The sequence below is a fragment of the Artemia franciscana genome, chromosome 1 (genome assembly GCF_032884065.1).
Source record: "Artemia franciscana chromosome 1, ASM3288406v1, whole genome shotgun sequence".
NCBI lineage: Eukaryota > Metazoa > Arthropoda > Branchiopoda > Anostraca > Artemiidae > Artemia > Artemia franciscana.
Window position 1 is genome coordinate 55,849,774 of NC_088863.1, and position 16,826 is coordinate 55,866,599.

At 34.4% G+C, this 16,826-nt stretch overlaps 1 protein-coding gene across 3 annotated transcripts in view; it reads right to left on the bottom strand.

Moving 5' to 3' along the window:
- Positions 1-16,826, bottom strand: part of LOC136031527 (uncharacterized) — a 146,532-nt gene that overhangs the window by 31,206 nt on the left and 98,500 nt on the right. For all 3 annotated transcript variants that reach the window (XM_065711200.1, XM_065711206.1, XM_065711211.1), the window contains one exon: positions 14,920-15,052. In XM_065711200.1, coding sequence (XP_065567272.1) covers positions 14,920-15,052 — 133 coding nt within the window. The remainder of the gene's footprint in view (positions 1-14,919; positions 15,053-16,826) is intronic.

The following is a 16,826-nucleotide window of genomic DNA, read 5'->3' on the forward strand; positions in this document are numbered from 1 at the left end:
TTTTGAAGATAACGGCAAATAGCGAACGTTTTATATTTTTTTTTAGTTGAACATTTTTCCATCTTATTTTTTGTTATTATTATTACAAGACTAAATTTTCAAATTGATTGTCAGTGCAGATTAGGACCCCCAACATTTTATTAGTTCAATGAAAATGTATAAGCTATTATGTTATTTAAAAAGTTTAGTCAAATATGTTTGATGAAGTCATATTTTCAAAATGTTTTCCCCTCCCCAATATTAAGTCTCTTTTCACGTTCCATTTCTTCCTTCCATGGATAACTGTTAGCAGCAATTCGTCTTAAAGGCAAAAGCATCCATATAGGCAATAATATTTTCCGTCGATAAAATGAGGACGCCACTTACCATAACTTGGCTCTATGTTTTGCCGTGCCAAATGTTGAGTATAGAAATTATAGGACAGTAAAGATACTATCTGAGTTGCATTTTATTACATAATATTAAATATTTTTTCATTTGCTGATTTTTATTTATTTATGAATATAGTGGCATCTAGAGCGTGTATCTATTCACAATATTTCTTTTCCTTTGTTTGTGGCTATATCAAAAAACAAAGCCAGTCGGAAGACGTATACACCATTCTTGAGAAGAGTATATGAATAGTAAGTCATGTGCACCACACTTCAACTGTTTTACAGAGGCAAGCAAATTATGTGACTGTATAAAGAAGGTGAAGAAGAACAATCATCTGTCCCTCCACAAAGTGTCATTTCTGTTCGACAAAATATCACTGGTTTGTCAAGCGAAACTCCAAGCATCTGTGAAGAGGATTTTCATCAGTTCTAAGGTTAACACGATCCTGTCATTTTTCTGATACCGACAGCACCTACAGAATACACTCTCACTGATTGAACGACAGAAGAAAGTTATTTGTCTTCTAGAAACGACTTAGACTTTTATCAGATTCATGAAAAACTTAGAAAAGGCTCAAGACAACAACCCAAAAACAGCACCTATTAATCAAGTCTCAAAAGTTAAGCTATGTGAAAGTAAAACATGTTTGTTCACAGGCCCAAAATTAAGAAAGATCATTCCAGACAGTCACTTCAAAGACCTACTCAGCAGTATTAAATCTTATAAAAGATGAATAGCTGACTTTAAAGTCTGTTGTAGCCAATTTCTTTGAAAATGATGAATGTTCTGACCGTATGAATATTGTGCAAAGGCTTATTAGAGCGTAGAGTTCAATAGGCTGCAGTATATCCCTAAAGGTTTATCTCCTTGACTGAAATCTTGACTTCTTTCCCGAAAACATAGCTTCTGTTAGTGATGAACATAACAAATGCTTTAATCGAAATATCTTGGTGATCAAGTCACGCTATCAGGGCTGATGGAATGCAAAAATGTTGGCTGACTACTGCTAGAAGCCTCAGCGTAACATGCTAAAGGGTTAGCACAAACACAATTCAACAGTCAGAAAATTTAAGCCATACTAACTTTAAATTACGAAGATTTATGTTGTATCAATGCATTTTATATGTATATTATAATACTATATAGTTTTTGCTTTATTTAGTTTATGCTGTATATTTTATAGTCTATAGTTATATAGATATGGTGTTGATTAGTATTCTGTTCAACAGTATGCTCTCTACTGTAACTTGTCTATGGTTTTTTTTGCCTTGCAGCACTATTAAACATATATAAATGGTTAATGTCAGATATTAAAATAAAACGGTGGGTAATAGAAACAAAATACTTCAATACTTTATTCAGCATGTCTTAATTGTCTTAAAACAAGCAAAATATTGGCCAAAACTTTTTATTGTGTATCCATGTTTCACGTTAATAGTTATAAATGTCTTAATTTCTACACACGAAAATCTTTGTCAATTTTAACGTGTGTTTTTTTTTATTTGTTCTTGGTTCGAATGGGCTACACTGAGTAAAATATTTTATAGTTATGGAAACTGTCTTATTTTGAAAAAAAAACTCAGGAAAAATCTATGCATATTTATGTTTTCAGGTATTAAAAACGACTCGTGGGACAATTTTTTTCTTATGCCCTTGGTATTTTTAACGTAAGACACTACATATTTATAAGATTTATGCTATAGGAAGCTATCTTTTTTCTTGACAGTTTGATTTATGAAATATTGTTAAGTGCCGGCTAGTCAGAGACATCTGTGATACTACTACTACTACCTACTAACTGTAGTACCAGGTCACCTGATGCAATCACAGCTTGAACGCTTCTATTTCATGCCAATCTATTCAAAGCCCTCTATACACCTCCCAAGAAGTTCTAATTTCACTTAAATTCTTTCTTGAAACGTCTTCTCATCCCATTTGCGGACGGTCCGCTCTACGTTTAATCTTAAATGGCTGGCCGAAGACTACGATCTTCAGCAATCCGTATTATTTGATCTGGTGAACATATCCAAGCTCTATTAATTGGAAAACGTGATAGAACCACATTTATCTTATAGCTTGAACAATTCAGTTTCAAATACAGTGAGTAAGATATCCGGGTACCCAAAAGAATTCGAGGACAATTTTCTCTGAAAAGGTTTTAACAGTTCTTCTCCCTATTTCTGAACACCCACGATTTGGCACCATGATCAACTGCTCTCATTACTGCAGCTTTCAATATTCTAATACTAAAACACCTTGGGGCTCATGTGTATACACTAGAATAAAAGAAGACTAGGACTTCTCTCTGCCCGCATTCACCTCTTTCCTTTCATATATACCCGGTCTTAATGACTTAACATTAACCTTCAAACTTATTTCTGTACCCTGAGCTTTCCAGACATCCAAAAAATCTTTCATTTACTAATATTCTCACCTAGGCCACTCAAATCATTAACATGATCTGAGTCTAATAGAGCTTGACATTTATATTTGATTCCATATTATTAATCTAAGAGCGAAAATATGATCGGCGCATCTTCTCCTCCTCCTACAACCAGACTGTTCTTCAGTTAAACTTTATCTATGGAATCTCTAAGTCCACAAAGCATCCTACTACTAAATAATTTACTTCCCACAGAAACTTTTCCAGTGCCTCTATAATTACCACACCTATTCTAATCACCTTTCTAAAGGAGGGGCTTAATTATAGTATTCCCAAAATCACATGCCAAATCAATAAATAATCAATAATTTTGGTTATAAACTCTTTTGTGTTTATATTTCGAAAAATATTTTCCATCCGAATTAATTTTGGAAATTCGTCATGGTATAGACCAAGAATATAATTAATTCGATGTAAATATTATTATTTCTGAAAATAATAAAATAGTTTTTCAAATGTATAATAAAGTGGATTAATTCTATCCTAAAGAAATTAATTTCCCATTCCCAGAAAGTAATATGCATTCAAACATCATATACTTATCATTTTACTTCCCAGAGATCGATAAAATAGTTTATCTTCTAACCCGTCTCGGGTTTCTTGGACATAGGTCTATTCTATTTTTTTTTTACTAATTCCCGTTTAAGTTCCTAACAGGGACATATCTCATCTTCTTTTGTACGTATTTCGGATGCTTTTATTAAAAAGCATGTATTTCACAAGCATTCAATGAAGAAATTTTTGGTTTGCGCGCCTCTATCCCCTGGTCAGGAATTTAAAGCACCCAAATCCATAAGTGGTCAGTTTATATTTCTCTGAAAAGCCCTGATTAACAGTGATCACTTGGGAATAACTCCATTGATTTGCGGTATTTTCACTTTTGAGTTTACGATGGCTTATATTAAATAACTACGATACTGTATGTCCATAAAACGTGTAAAGCTTAAATTTAACATTCAAATCAAGCTTAAAACAAACAAAAATGTTTTACCATTGAAGTAGAAATGAAACCCGAGACAAACAAAAATTAAATATGCAATCATAGCAAGCAGGTACTAACGCAAATTAATAAATAAATCTTAGAACGAGTAAAAGTTCAATTGAATACGCAATAAAACCTCAAACGAACGAAAATCGCTAAAAATAAGAGTTTGGGTACTGCCTCCTTTTCTAACTGTAAAAGTCTAAAACCTACTGTGTCATTGGCGCTATACCAAACTTTATTCGTCATGAACAGTCTTAGAAAGAACTAATAAAAATCAAACTGAATATTTCCTATATAACGATTTCAACAATATTAATCGTTGAAAGCTCATCAGTTCAATTTTTTTTTTTTTTTATTGAAATTTTACTTTCATTTTCAATGCTGTAATAACTGCAAAAGGAAATATTTGTGATGTAATTTGTTTTCGGTGAAGCTCCAATGACGCAGTAGGCTTTACAACTTTTCACTTAGGTAAGGGGGCAGGACCCAAACTTTTATTTGTAGTGTTTTTGTTTGTTTTAAGCTTGATTTGCATATTCGACTGAAGTCTCATTTGTTTAAGATTAATTTTTTTTATTTATATTAGTACCTGTCGTATTTTGTTCGCTATGATTGTTTGTTTAATTTATGTTCATTTTGGGCTTCATTTATACTTCAATAGAAAAATATCTTGGGTTCATTTATCCCTCAATAGTAATTAAGTTGAATATGACCTTTACTTTTCTTTGAAAAGCTTCTTTTACAGAATTTTTTTTTATTAATTTCTATTCATTTTTACTGCCAAAGCTTCGATTTTTTTTAAATTCCCTATTTCAAATTAATTTCGTTTATGTATTCAAATATTTAAATATTTAAAACTACATGATACCATTCCAGTGATGTTATGCATAGTATAAAATGTTAATACCGTTATATTACACTAAGGAGTAATGCCTTAAGTCTATTCGAACTCACCCATTATCGAACAATCTTGCATGTTAAAAATGGACAAAACTGGGTAATTTACAGTAATCTAATGAAACGAGAAGAAGAGATTCGATAAATATAACAGAGGATTCTGTGGTAGCTTTGAATCTTTGACCTACGTCATTTGTGACTTAGAAGGCGAGGGGTCAGCTACCATATGTTCTGGATCAAAATCGTTAATAATGTTAGTTTGGAGGGGAAAGACGCTTGGGCCATAAGAGGCCTTGGGTCATCTCCAATTAAGTTCCAGAGTAAAGATTAGTTTTTCATTGGGATGCAGAGGAAGAAGTCGGACCATAGAGGGCCAGGTGTCACCTACCATTGCCTCCGGAATAAATTATCATTGATTTTGGCTGGGGGAGGAGAGGGAAGAAGAGTTTGGACAAGAGAGTGCCAGGTGTCAGATCATATATGTTTTGGAATAACATATCGTCAATAATGTTTTGAGGGGGGAATTGGGTCCTGGAGGGCCAGTGGTCAGCTCCCATAAATTTGTGACTTTCATATCTTTGATTTTTTTTTCTGGGGAAGGGGCGTCAGTAGGGCCATGGAGGGCCATAGGTCAGCTCCATTAAGCTCTTTAAAATATATCGTTAATGATTTTTTTTTGGGGGGGGGTTCTGGCCATGGAGGGCCAGGAATCAGCTCTCATAAATTCTGGAATAAAAATTCCTTTAAAACTATTTATTTATTTTTTTTTTGGGAGGGGGGGTGCAGGGCCGGGGGTCAACTCCCATAAGCTCTGGAATAAAATATTGTTTGTTAAATTTTTCAGAGGGTTAGGCCATGGAGCAGGGGTCAGGTCTTATAAGTTTTGGAATAAAATGTTGTTAATAATTATCTTATCCGGGATGAGGATGGTCGGGTCATGGAGGATCATATCCCATAAGTTTTAAAAAATATTCGTTAATATTTATCTTGGGAGGGGTTGTGGTCATGAAGGGCCAGGGACTAGTTCCCTGAAGTCTTGGAATAAACTATCATTTATAGTTCTTTTGTAGGGGGGGGGGAGGATCGGGCCATAGAAGGCCAAGAGTCATCTCCCATAGGTTTTGGAGTAAATCACCCCTAATGAGTTTTTCTTTCTTTTTTCTCGGGGGGAGGGAAGGTCTTGCCATGGAGGGCTTGGGGTTGCCTCTCATAAATTAAAAAAAAAATTCGTTAATATTTTTTTGGAGGGGCTGGGCTACAGAAGGGAGGTCAGGAGTCAGCTACCCTAATTTTGGAATAAATATTGCTAATATTTTTTTTATGGGGAGAAGGGGTCGGCCTTATCTTATCTATGAATTATTTTTAAAAACCTACAATACAACCCTTACTTGCCCCCAGCGAATAATTCAAGCACCTGCCCCACGGCTCTGGAGGGTTTTGATGATCCCAGAATTTTATTTTACCTCTGAACTATTTTTAACAAAGTGGCTATCTTAAAGTTTTTATCAGAGGTATTTGAGAAAAAAGGTGGGGGGAGGCTAGTTACACTCCGATCACCTTTTACTCTTAATTAGGGTACTAAAACTTCCAATTTTTAATTGAATGGCCCCCTCCGAAGTTTATACGACCACCTCTTCCAAATAAAATGCCTCTGGGGAAAAAATAAAATAAAAATCGAAGTCTTGTGACCTTTACTATAGGCAACGCTTTAGCGTTGCTTTTTATTTATATTAAATAAAAAAAACAAGTTTTTTGAAATGAAAGTAAGGAGCGACATTACAACTTAAAACGAACAGAAATTACTCCTTATATGAAAGGGGTTTTTCCTCCTCGACGCCCCGCTCTTTACGCTAAAGTTTTTTATTGTTTTAAAAAGTAGAGTTGCGAGAAAGAATCAAACTTTAGCGCAAGGAGCGGGGCGTTGAGGAGGAAAAACCCCTTTCATATAAGGAGTAATTTCTGTTCGTTTTAAGTTGTAATGTCACTCCTTACTTTCATTTCAAAAAACTTGTTTTTTTTATTTAATTTCTGAAAGTTTTTTAATTAATGCATGTCTGATTTTGGCTCTCCGTACATAAATTATTAAAATGAAATTTGCATATTAATTCTTTTTTTGGATAAATGGCTTTCTCTTAGTTTTGATCAGACGATTTTGAGAAATAAGGGGAGGGAAGGAGGCCTAGTTGTCCTCCAATTTTTCGGTTACTTAAAAAGGCAACTAGATCTTTTAATTTTTAACGAACGTTTTTATTAGTAAAAAAATACGCAACTTAAGAATTAACTTACGTAACAAACTTTTATATTCTTATATTTTTGATTATGTATATGAGGGGGTTGGTCCCCTCGTTAATACCTCGCTCTTCACACTAAATCTTGTTTTGTCCCAATTCTTTAAGAATGACCCCTGAATCAGAAAGGCCGTAGAATAAATAGTTGAAATTACTTAAAAAATTTTTAGCATAAAGAGTGAAGTATTTACCTCCTCCTAAATACCTCGCTCTTTATGCTAAAGTATTTTTAGAATCCCTCATATGCGTAATAATCTCTGTTCGTTTTAAGTTTTGATGCTTCTCGTTACTTTCAATTGAAAAAACTTTTTCATGTTCATATTTTTATTGTTTGTTTTTTTATAGTAATGCTAGAAAGTCCTGCGCCCTTTTGATTGAATTTCTCTTCCCCCATGAAATATTCCTCCAAGAAAAGATCCTCCCATATAGCCCCCTCCCCTGAACCCCACATCCAAACCAAAAAAATCCCCCTGATAACGTCGGTACACTTCCCAGTAACCATTACTGGATGTAAACATTGGCCAAAGTTTGTAACTTGCAGCCCCTCTCCCAGGGACTGTGGGGGGTAAGTCGTCCCCAAAGACATAGTTATTATGGTTTTAGACTATGCGGAACAAAATGGCTATCTCAAAATTTTGATCCGTTGACTTTGGTAAAAAAATTAGTGTGGGAGGGGGCCTAGGTGCCCTCCAATTTTTTTGGTCACTTGAAAAGGGCGATGACCCCTGGGGAAAAAAACAAAAAAAAAAACAACAAAAAAACAAATAAACACGCACCCGTGATTTGTCTTCTGGCAAAAAATACGAAATTCCACATTTTTGTAGATTGGACCTTGAAATTTTTTCTAGAGGGGTCTCTGATACGCTGAATCCGATGGTACGATTTTCGTTAAGATCCTATGACTTTTAGGGGGTGTTACCCCCTATTTTCTAAAATAAGGCAAATTTTCTCAGGCTCGTAACTTCTGATGACAAAGACTAAATTTGATGAAACTTATATATTTAAAATCAGCATAAAAATCTGATTCTTTTGATATATCTTTTAGCATCAAAATTCCGTTTTTTAGAGTTTCGTTTACTATTGAGCCGGATCGCTCCTTACTACAGTTCGTTACCACGAACTGTTTGATAAGAGAGAACATTTGGTAGGCACAATCTCTACACTTTCTAAGACGACACTGTTCTTCTGTTAGAAACGGGTTTAACAGAGTTTTCCCAAAATTGCTAGGTACTTTCCCTTTTTTTAAAATGACATTCACAGTAATCATATTTCTAACTTCATGACAACCATTTTTAAAAAGTTCATTTGCCACACTATCAGCACCTGGGGCTTTGCTAGTTTTTAATCTCTTGAGTACTGTCACTAACTCTTGCGTCACAAAATAAATCTACTTTGACATCCAAAGTGTCACAAATTTATTCATACTTTTCCATATCTTTTCCTGTAACTCTATCACGGTATAGCAAATTCTCAAAATGTTATACCTATCTTTGTTTGACTCTTTCTCTATCACCAATTGTTGATCCACTCCTATGTTTAACTGGAACAAGTTCAGATTGAGTATTCCCCTTCAGTTGCATAACATAGCAATGCGATATTTTACTATTAGGCCGCGTAGCTGCATGTTATAGATCCATGGTAATTTTATCCATGGTCTTCACATCATAACTTCTTAGTTCATATTTTAATGCTTTCTTCACTTTCTTTAAATTCCCCTCGTCTTTATGTGGTCCATTCTCAAATAATTCTTATAGAAGTCCCTCCTCCTTTCTATCAAAAATAAAGCATTTTCACTATTATTCTTAGCTTTGTTTCTAGTTTTCTTTCCTAAAACATCGTCAGGTAATAAAAACTATTTTCATAAAACTATTCCATCCATCTTTTACATTGTAAAATTTTAAACTTTGTATTTTAGTATCCAACTGTTATTATAAATTTTCCCTCAAATTCTCATTCTGAAATTTAACAATGACAGAGCTTCGCGAGGGGCAGCTGGCCTTCCTAAATTCAGCTTTAAATTAACTCTAGACTCAACTATATGAATATCTTTACTTTTAACATCATTAAGAGCTCTCTTGTAAGCCCGAATATCTTATAGGCCATATTCTATATTGGGTACAACTATAATTGTTATAACTACGGAATTTCAGCAGTCTGAAACCATTACTTTTTTCTTTTCCTATATCAAATTTACCTAGGCTAGGATACCATCTATCCTTATTTGTACCAGTCTGGGTGTTAAAATCTCCTAGTAAAAACACCATATTTATGCCTGGGACCCTGTCGATTTCTTCCTGTAGCTGTGAGTAAAATTCATCTGGTTCACTAATATCTCCGTCAGTTGTTTCTACAGGAGCATATATTACTTGGATTGAATCTCTGCGCTTTTTATTCATAAAATGAGCGACTAGCATTCTAATGTTAATACCTCCCCAACCTAAGCAAAACAGAGCAGCTTCCTGATTCATCATGAGCTCAAATTTCTATCTGCGTATTCCCTCCTTCCTGCTTGAATAAATAAATTATATATTATCTAATTTCATGTTTCCTACCCTTTGGATATGAGTTTCTGAGGTTCCTAATAAATTTAGTTTGAAGTGTCTGAGTTCCTCAGTCAAAATGTCGATGTGATAGAGATTTTTTACGTTGTTTTATTCTAAGTTGCAATTTTTATGTTCTTAAAATCATTGAAATTATTCTGATCTCAGAAAAAGCACTGGTACCAAAACCAGAGTAGGATGGTGACTAGTAAATCTTTTTTGGTCTAAACGAAGGGCTTAAGATGGCTTAGAACCTGACAGCGAAAGTCCCTGGGACGTCTTGTTCAATGGAGGTTTTTTGCAATCCTGGGCCCATCGTGGTCAAGACAAGATTTTTATGCTCTTCTATCAACAAGAGTTGAAATCATGCACAGATAATCTCAAACCTTAGATTTTATGACCTGAAAAATGACCTAGATAGGTCATAAGTTTGAGAAAATTCATTTAGAGCCTTAAATTTGAAAAAAAAACTTTTTCATGTACAATGTCACATTTATTCATCTTTATATTGCGATGTAATGAGTGAGCTACATTTTTTTCTGTTCTAGAAACATGTTGGTAAATGTGACGCATGCAAAATAATTTAAGACGATATATTTTTTCGTAAAACTAAAGTAAAAGGAATGGAACAAGCAACAGCGAGAATCATGTTGAATTACAAACGAAAAATTTGTGAAACGAAATCCGCGGTTAGAAGAAAGTCCGAACAGCTGTAGGAATAGTCAAAAAAAGTTTCTGAGCTATTGATGAATGAAAACGAAGAAAAACGAGATCTGTGATAATGAAAATGTAACAAAAATTATCACAACAAATCTCAGGTGAGAATGATCGACAACAAAATCTGCGGTCAGGAATTTCTTAATTCACTTAAAATTGCTGATTTGCTGCTTTATGACATGAGAATAAAGAGAAACACGACAATTATGCTAATACATAGTTTAGATTTTAATATTTTAGAGGGTATATACAATGCAACATGCCTGATTGTTTCATAGTTATGTAACAACATAATTAATTTCATGTCTCTGTACAAGCATGAAATGCAGTAAGAGCAGTACAGACATGAGAAAACTAGAGAAAGATGAAACAAGAAATTACGAGAAAAATAGAATTTTAACCACCTAGACACCACAATGAAACTAGATACGTAAGTGGAAAGTCGGCAATACTTGTTTGACGCTTAAGGAACCTGCCCACAAAATGGTCAATTTATGAAGAAATATCAAAAGCACATTATCTACTGAAAATGTACCGGTTATGAGTCCAAAGCGGCAACTGAAGAAAGTATGTAAGAATTGAAAGAAAGGAGAGTGAATTTTCCTTGGTCAAAATTTTGGACAACAAAATCTGGTGCTAAAGGCAAGCGACAGCAAGGACCGTAAAGAATCGTAAACGAAATCAATGGTTAGAAGAAAAATAATGGTGAAAATCACTTCGAATCATTGGAGAAAGAAAATTCTATAGAATATATGATTGTGAAGAGGTATAACAGGAACATATATTTGAATTCACGTCGAAATTCCTTGATTAAAGTGAAATCGCTGATTTACCATCTCATGACTTAAAACTAAAGCCCAAAATGGTGTTTATGCTAATAAGTCGCTTTATAATCAAATATATATAAGCGTACCTGTTTCAAATGCCCGAGCAAATCTTGGGCCCTAACGTATACAATTGTAGTGATGTTCGTTGTCGCATGTCTCTTAACAGCAGATCTTCTTATGCTGTACATCATAATCGCTTAGAATTCGTTGTGATTCTCGCCGTCATTTCTTTTCTAACCATTGATTTTGTTGTAGATAAATTTCATTTTTCATTTATTGAGAGCTTCATTGTTAAATGTTTGGTCTTTTATTCAAACCTGCGTTTTGCTAATTTAATTTTTAATATCGTCCCTGTTTTTCTCATACAACTCTTTTCTTCACAAATTAAACAATTTAATTCAAATTCGATAACAAAGATGTCACTCTTTCTTTCTATATATTTTTGTTTTAGTTTATTGACGCACTATAAGTCTAATTGAGAACGTCTGACAGGAAAAAAAAAATTATTCGCACTTTCTCCTGAGTTACGCTAATTTATGGAAATTTATTTTTAATGGAGTTTTGACTTGATATAATGAATTGGGCACTCTTCTGATCTTATGGGACCATAGGTTCGAGACGATCACTCCTTGGCAGAATACATAATTGTTGATCCCCGCTGTCGCATGCTATCTAACTGCTGATCTCATTGCGCTTCGTTTTCATTTTTAAAACTCATGATTTGAATGAGTTCTTGTTTTTTTAAAGCCCTCTTTTCTTTACACATACTACAATTTAATTCAAAACTAATTAGAAACATGACAATTTTCTTTCTATTTATTTCGTTTTACTTGATGAATGCCGTATATGTTCAATCTAGCATTTGGGATTACTGCGGTTATCCAAGGTCAGGTAGTTTATTTTAGATCACCATATATACGAAGCGTGTATATTGAAAAACTGTGCGGCAATGTAAACGGCGTCAAATCTGCAATCTTTCGTGGGATATTAAAAATAACTGCAAGCTGTTGTGGCAACACGTGTCAAAGTTTAACTTGACCTCGTCATCCGAGGGCAATCCAATTGATTTAGGCTCTTGGGAAAGTCACTTTTCCATATTATTTTCTGACTATCCACCTCTTCTTGACAGAACATTTAGGTTTTAACATTTGGGTCATTTTGCAAAGTTAGACCAGGCTAAAAACTATATCATCATCATGCCAGCATCTATTCAAGCACATATTTACCGTCTTAAACCAGTTAAAGCATCAGGATTTGACGGCCAGCACACCGAACATCTGATATACGGGACAGTAAAATTGCTGAAACATCTTATTAATTTATTCCAGGCTTGTGTTAGTTGAGTAAACATTTGGTTTGACCTCAAACAAACGGCTATACAAAAGATTATTTCACTAACCGACTAAAAACTATTTGCTGATTCTGAATCCAAAAGACTCTGCCGCTTTAGCGAGTTTTTTTAGTTGAGGGTAAATTTCTTAGTGTAAAGAATGCCATCCTGAAAACAAAATTCCAAATTTAGGAAGTAGTTTAGGAGCTTGATTTAATATCCATACATACATCAGAACATTGCAGAAACTTGAACTGAGGTAGGAGAGATAAGGTAGCCTCTGAGGCAAATCTGAGAAAGATAAAAGTGTAGCTTTTTCAAAAATGGTCATTGTCCACGAGTTTCAAAGGATTTTCGTGACTCCGAATTTTTGTCTGAAAATTCTGCTTTCTAACTGATGCTGGTAGAGATTGTGCCAGACACAGGGGTAGATTTGAGTTACAAGAATGTAAACTGAAGCAGGCTTCTGGTTGGCAGGAAATCTTGGAGCTGATATATGCACCAAATGCTATTAAGCAGATTTTCGGTGGAAAAGTGTATTCTTGGGCCATCAGAGCTCATGTCATTTTGATTTTGCCCTAAATACCTTGCTAATAACAGAAATATGCAATGTTGGCTCGGCATTGGATTTTGATCAGATCAATTCTTGCAACAGCTCAGACGAGCTTCAAGTTTTTCACTCAGCATTTTTAGATGTCTTAGAAGGATACATTGAAGTTAAGGAGCAAGAGCATGAACCACCGATTCACGCGTTTGCAACCAAGCTAGAGTTCGTCAAAGTGTCTCTGTCGAAAAATTGCGGACTTCAAAGCTCTGCATTGATGTTTACATGAATGCGGTCGACTTACTGAAGTCTTCAATTGTTGAACAAAGAAAAGGTAACTGGGACATTTACCTCTAAACGAGTGAACAGATGCTTTGATTCTTCGCATCTTCCAACCATCACTTTTACGCAAAGCCCTACAGAATTTATCTTGAGAAAATGGCCAACCCTAAGGATACAAATCCTCATGTGTTTAATGAATTCGACAATGACAATTTTGTAATACAGCACACTGACAGATTTTAGGTTGGTCTCTCCCTTGACCTATTCATAGAACAAGCAATGAAGTGTTCTCTAAAAGCTAGTGGGGTATAGCAAGTATACACGGCATGAGTGAGCTACAGTGGCTAATATGGCTTTTTCCACTCCTGCATGGGCTGCTGTCAGCTCTGCACTTGAAAAACTCACGGGGGTATCATTTGAGACAAGTAAGAAGCACAAAGACGCTTGGGTGACAAGAAAAAAATAATGCTTTTTTGCACAACAAATATTATTTTTGACACCTTTTTGGAAATTTTCCTCTGTTTCTGATAAAAATAAATCTGATCGCTGTTCCTTAGGTTCTGCAAGTACTTTCTTAATATCCCAATTTGAACTAGTAATAGTTATATTTCACGACGGTACGGTGCTTTTGAGATTAATCAAAAGCGGACGAACCTTCTTGTAGGTTTGCTGACCGATTCCTGTTTTTGACGATTGCTAAGCTTTTTGAAAAGCTTATCTATAATGAAAATAGCACAAACTATGATCGTGGCGATAACTTGTTTGGTTCTGGGGAAGAACTTAGTTTGCAGAACGCCCATGCAGCTCTTCGAGAAATTCTTGAAAGGCGTGAAAAGGCAAAAAGTAACCTTTATGTTTGTACCATTGATATCTTGAAGTCCTTTGACTCCATCCTTCACTATCAAACAATTCTGTCTCTGTTTAGAAGTAGATTTAATCCATTTGTATGTACCTGCCTATGGCAGTGGTATCAGAAGTCTTCAATCTGGATGCGTTTGCAAGGTCTTCTTGCCAGGACAAGGTACAATTTGACAATAGAATCCTTCATTGGCTCTATATTGCTTTTTTGAACCCCATGTATTGTTTCTGACACCTTTTGAGAAATTTTTTCCTGCCTCTGATAAAAACCAAATCCGATTGCTGTTAATTAGGTTCTGCAAGTGCTTTCTTAGTATCCCAATTTGAACTGGTAATAGTTGCAATTCCCAATGGTACGGTGTTTTGAGATTAATAAAAAGTGGACAAACTGTCACGTAGGTTTGCTGGCCGCTAGAATAGAATTGTCGGTTTTCCTTCGACTTGCCTTCTATCAAGTGCTAAGTATCGCTATTTGTGGAATATTATAGTGTTTGACCGATGTTGAATGAGTGTTTAAAAGTTAAAGTTGTCAATAAATGTGCTTTTTAGTTTTGATAGTGCCAAAAGTCTTAATTCTCAAAAATATAACATAGGAAAAAATACGGTTGCTTATGAATTTGCTATTTATGCCATTTTTGCTTTATTAGGTATTTATATTTTATAAATAAGCATTCTTTGTAGATTAAGGTTGCAAATCCCTGGCTTACCGTTTTGTTTTCATTAACATTAGACCCATATCTTCAGAGTTAAAATATATACTGGAAAAAAGACCAAATAGAATATCAAAAATCAAATAAGGTGAAAAAATTGTTTAAAAGCATTATAACACTTACTGACAACATTCATTTGTCCTACATTGGTTATAGTTTGGAATGACCCCTCAGCAACTATTTCACATCTGTACTTTCCAGTCGAGTCAAAGTCAACATTCTGTAGCAAGATTTGATGGTCATTTGATTTTTCAACCTAAATTGGGAAAGAATCTCATATTAACAGTTACTACTACAACGACTAACTACCTTTTACATTATTGGGGAATTAGAGGCCAAAAGAGTTTTTACAAAATCTTCCTTTGTCTCCCTCTTTTCAGATACTTAACAAATCTATTACAATAGTGCAGAATATACTCGACTATAATATCAGCTGCAAGGGATGTCAATCTGCAAGGTGACTGTGCACCTCTAGTTGCAGTCACATCTCTGGTTGCGGGAAATTACGAAATTTCCTCCCCATTGCTGCTTTGAGACAAAGAACAAAGAGTCCCTCTTGTGATAATGAGGAAGGAAATTAAAGTTAATAATTGAGATGGGAACCATAATTATGGTAAAGTAAAGGTTCAGCTGCAGCATTTGCTGACTGACCTACTCTTGCCGGGCCGTTTTTCAAATCCTACATTTTTTTCGACTAAATACACATAATTGTAATTTGCAAAAATCACATGTGAAATATGGCACGTAATACCCTTAGAGATGATCGATATGTTAGGTTTTCCGTTTCTAGCTATATTATTTTTAATGAAATTATTTTCCTTTTTAAATACAAGTAAAGAGAGCAAGTTTAAAATAAGAAAAAAACTAAGCATGACGTCTTAAGATATCGTACTTACAACCAGCAGCGCAAACTATAATTGAAGAAATAAAATATTAATCAATCATTAATTGCTATATATGTGTCATGCTTACTCACCCTCAAAACCGCCGAACTGCGACCATGAAATTTGCGTTATACTGAAAACTAAATAGATTACTTTAGCCTAAAGTATATTCAGCCAATGAATACTATATTCGACCGATGAAAGGAATAGTATAATGAATAAATTCAAGATCTCTTCAGATATTCAAACAAAATAAATATATTTTTTCCTCTTCTCATTGGCCTTAAATAAAAATCAAGCTATTTTGGAAATGAACGTAAATAACGGCAGTATAAAACAGAAATTATCATTTGGATGAGGGGATTTGCCCACTCACACACTAAAATCCTAATTTTTATCCTTACTTTTTTTTAAATGGTTTACTGAAAGTATTTTTGAAATGCTGCAAGCTCGTTAGTGTATGTTTTTGTTTAGTATTCATCTTCTGAAACGTTTAAATAGAATATTTCATTGATAAGTATTGGCGCTTATCAATGACTTATTAATAACACCCACAGGCTTACCATCTAAGGTGGAAGTCCATCTACACGTGTTACTAAGCCACGTTTCAGGTGCAATAAACGCGACACAAATCTACCCAAGAGTTTTGTTTATTACGATTGACGGTATTAGACATGATCCCCTACGCCGAACCAAACATGCACTATAAATTAATCTGGCGCCCCTTTTCAAGAACGAGGCAAGATTTTTCTTTGAATTTATTGACAATTTCTTTTGGTTTTAATGTATAATTATTACCAATAAAATGGTACCGCCAAGCATAGATAAATTTCTATATCATATTTTAATTAGTATAAAGCATTTTTCATTCCAAATCCCCTATTTGTCATGCTTCCTTTTTTTACTCTAGTTGTTATTTAAACAGTAATAATACTCGTAGGGATGGCACAACCTTCTTGTAATCTATGTATTGCTGTAATCTTATATTACCTCTCATTTATTTTATCTCTTTTTTCTTTTTTTCTGATCTTCCTTATTTAATCGCTTAAACTAGCATTATACGCGAGCAGTTCCCATGCTTCTCAAAAGGCTGTTTATTTTTCTTTTGGTTATTCTTATTCAAATTTTACTCTAAATATTGTTTTT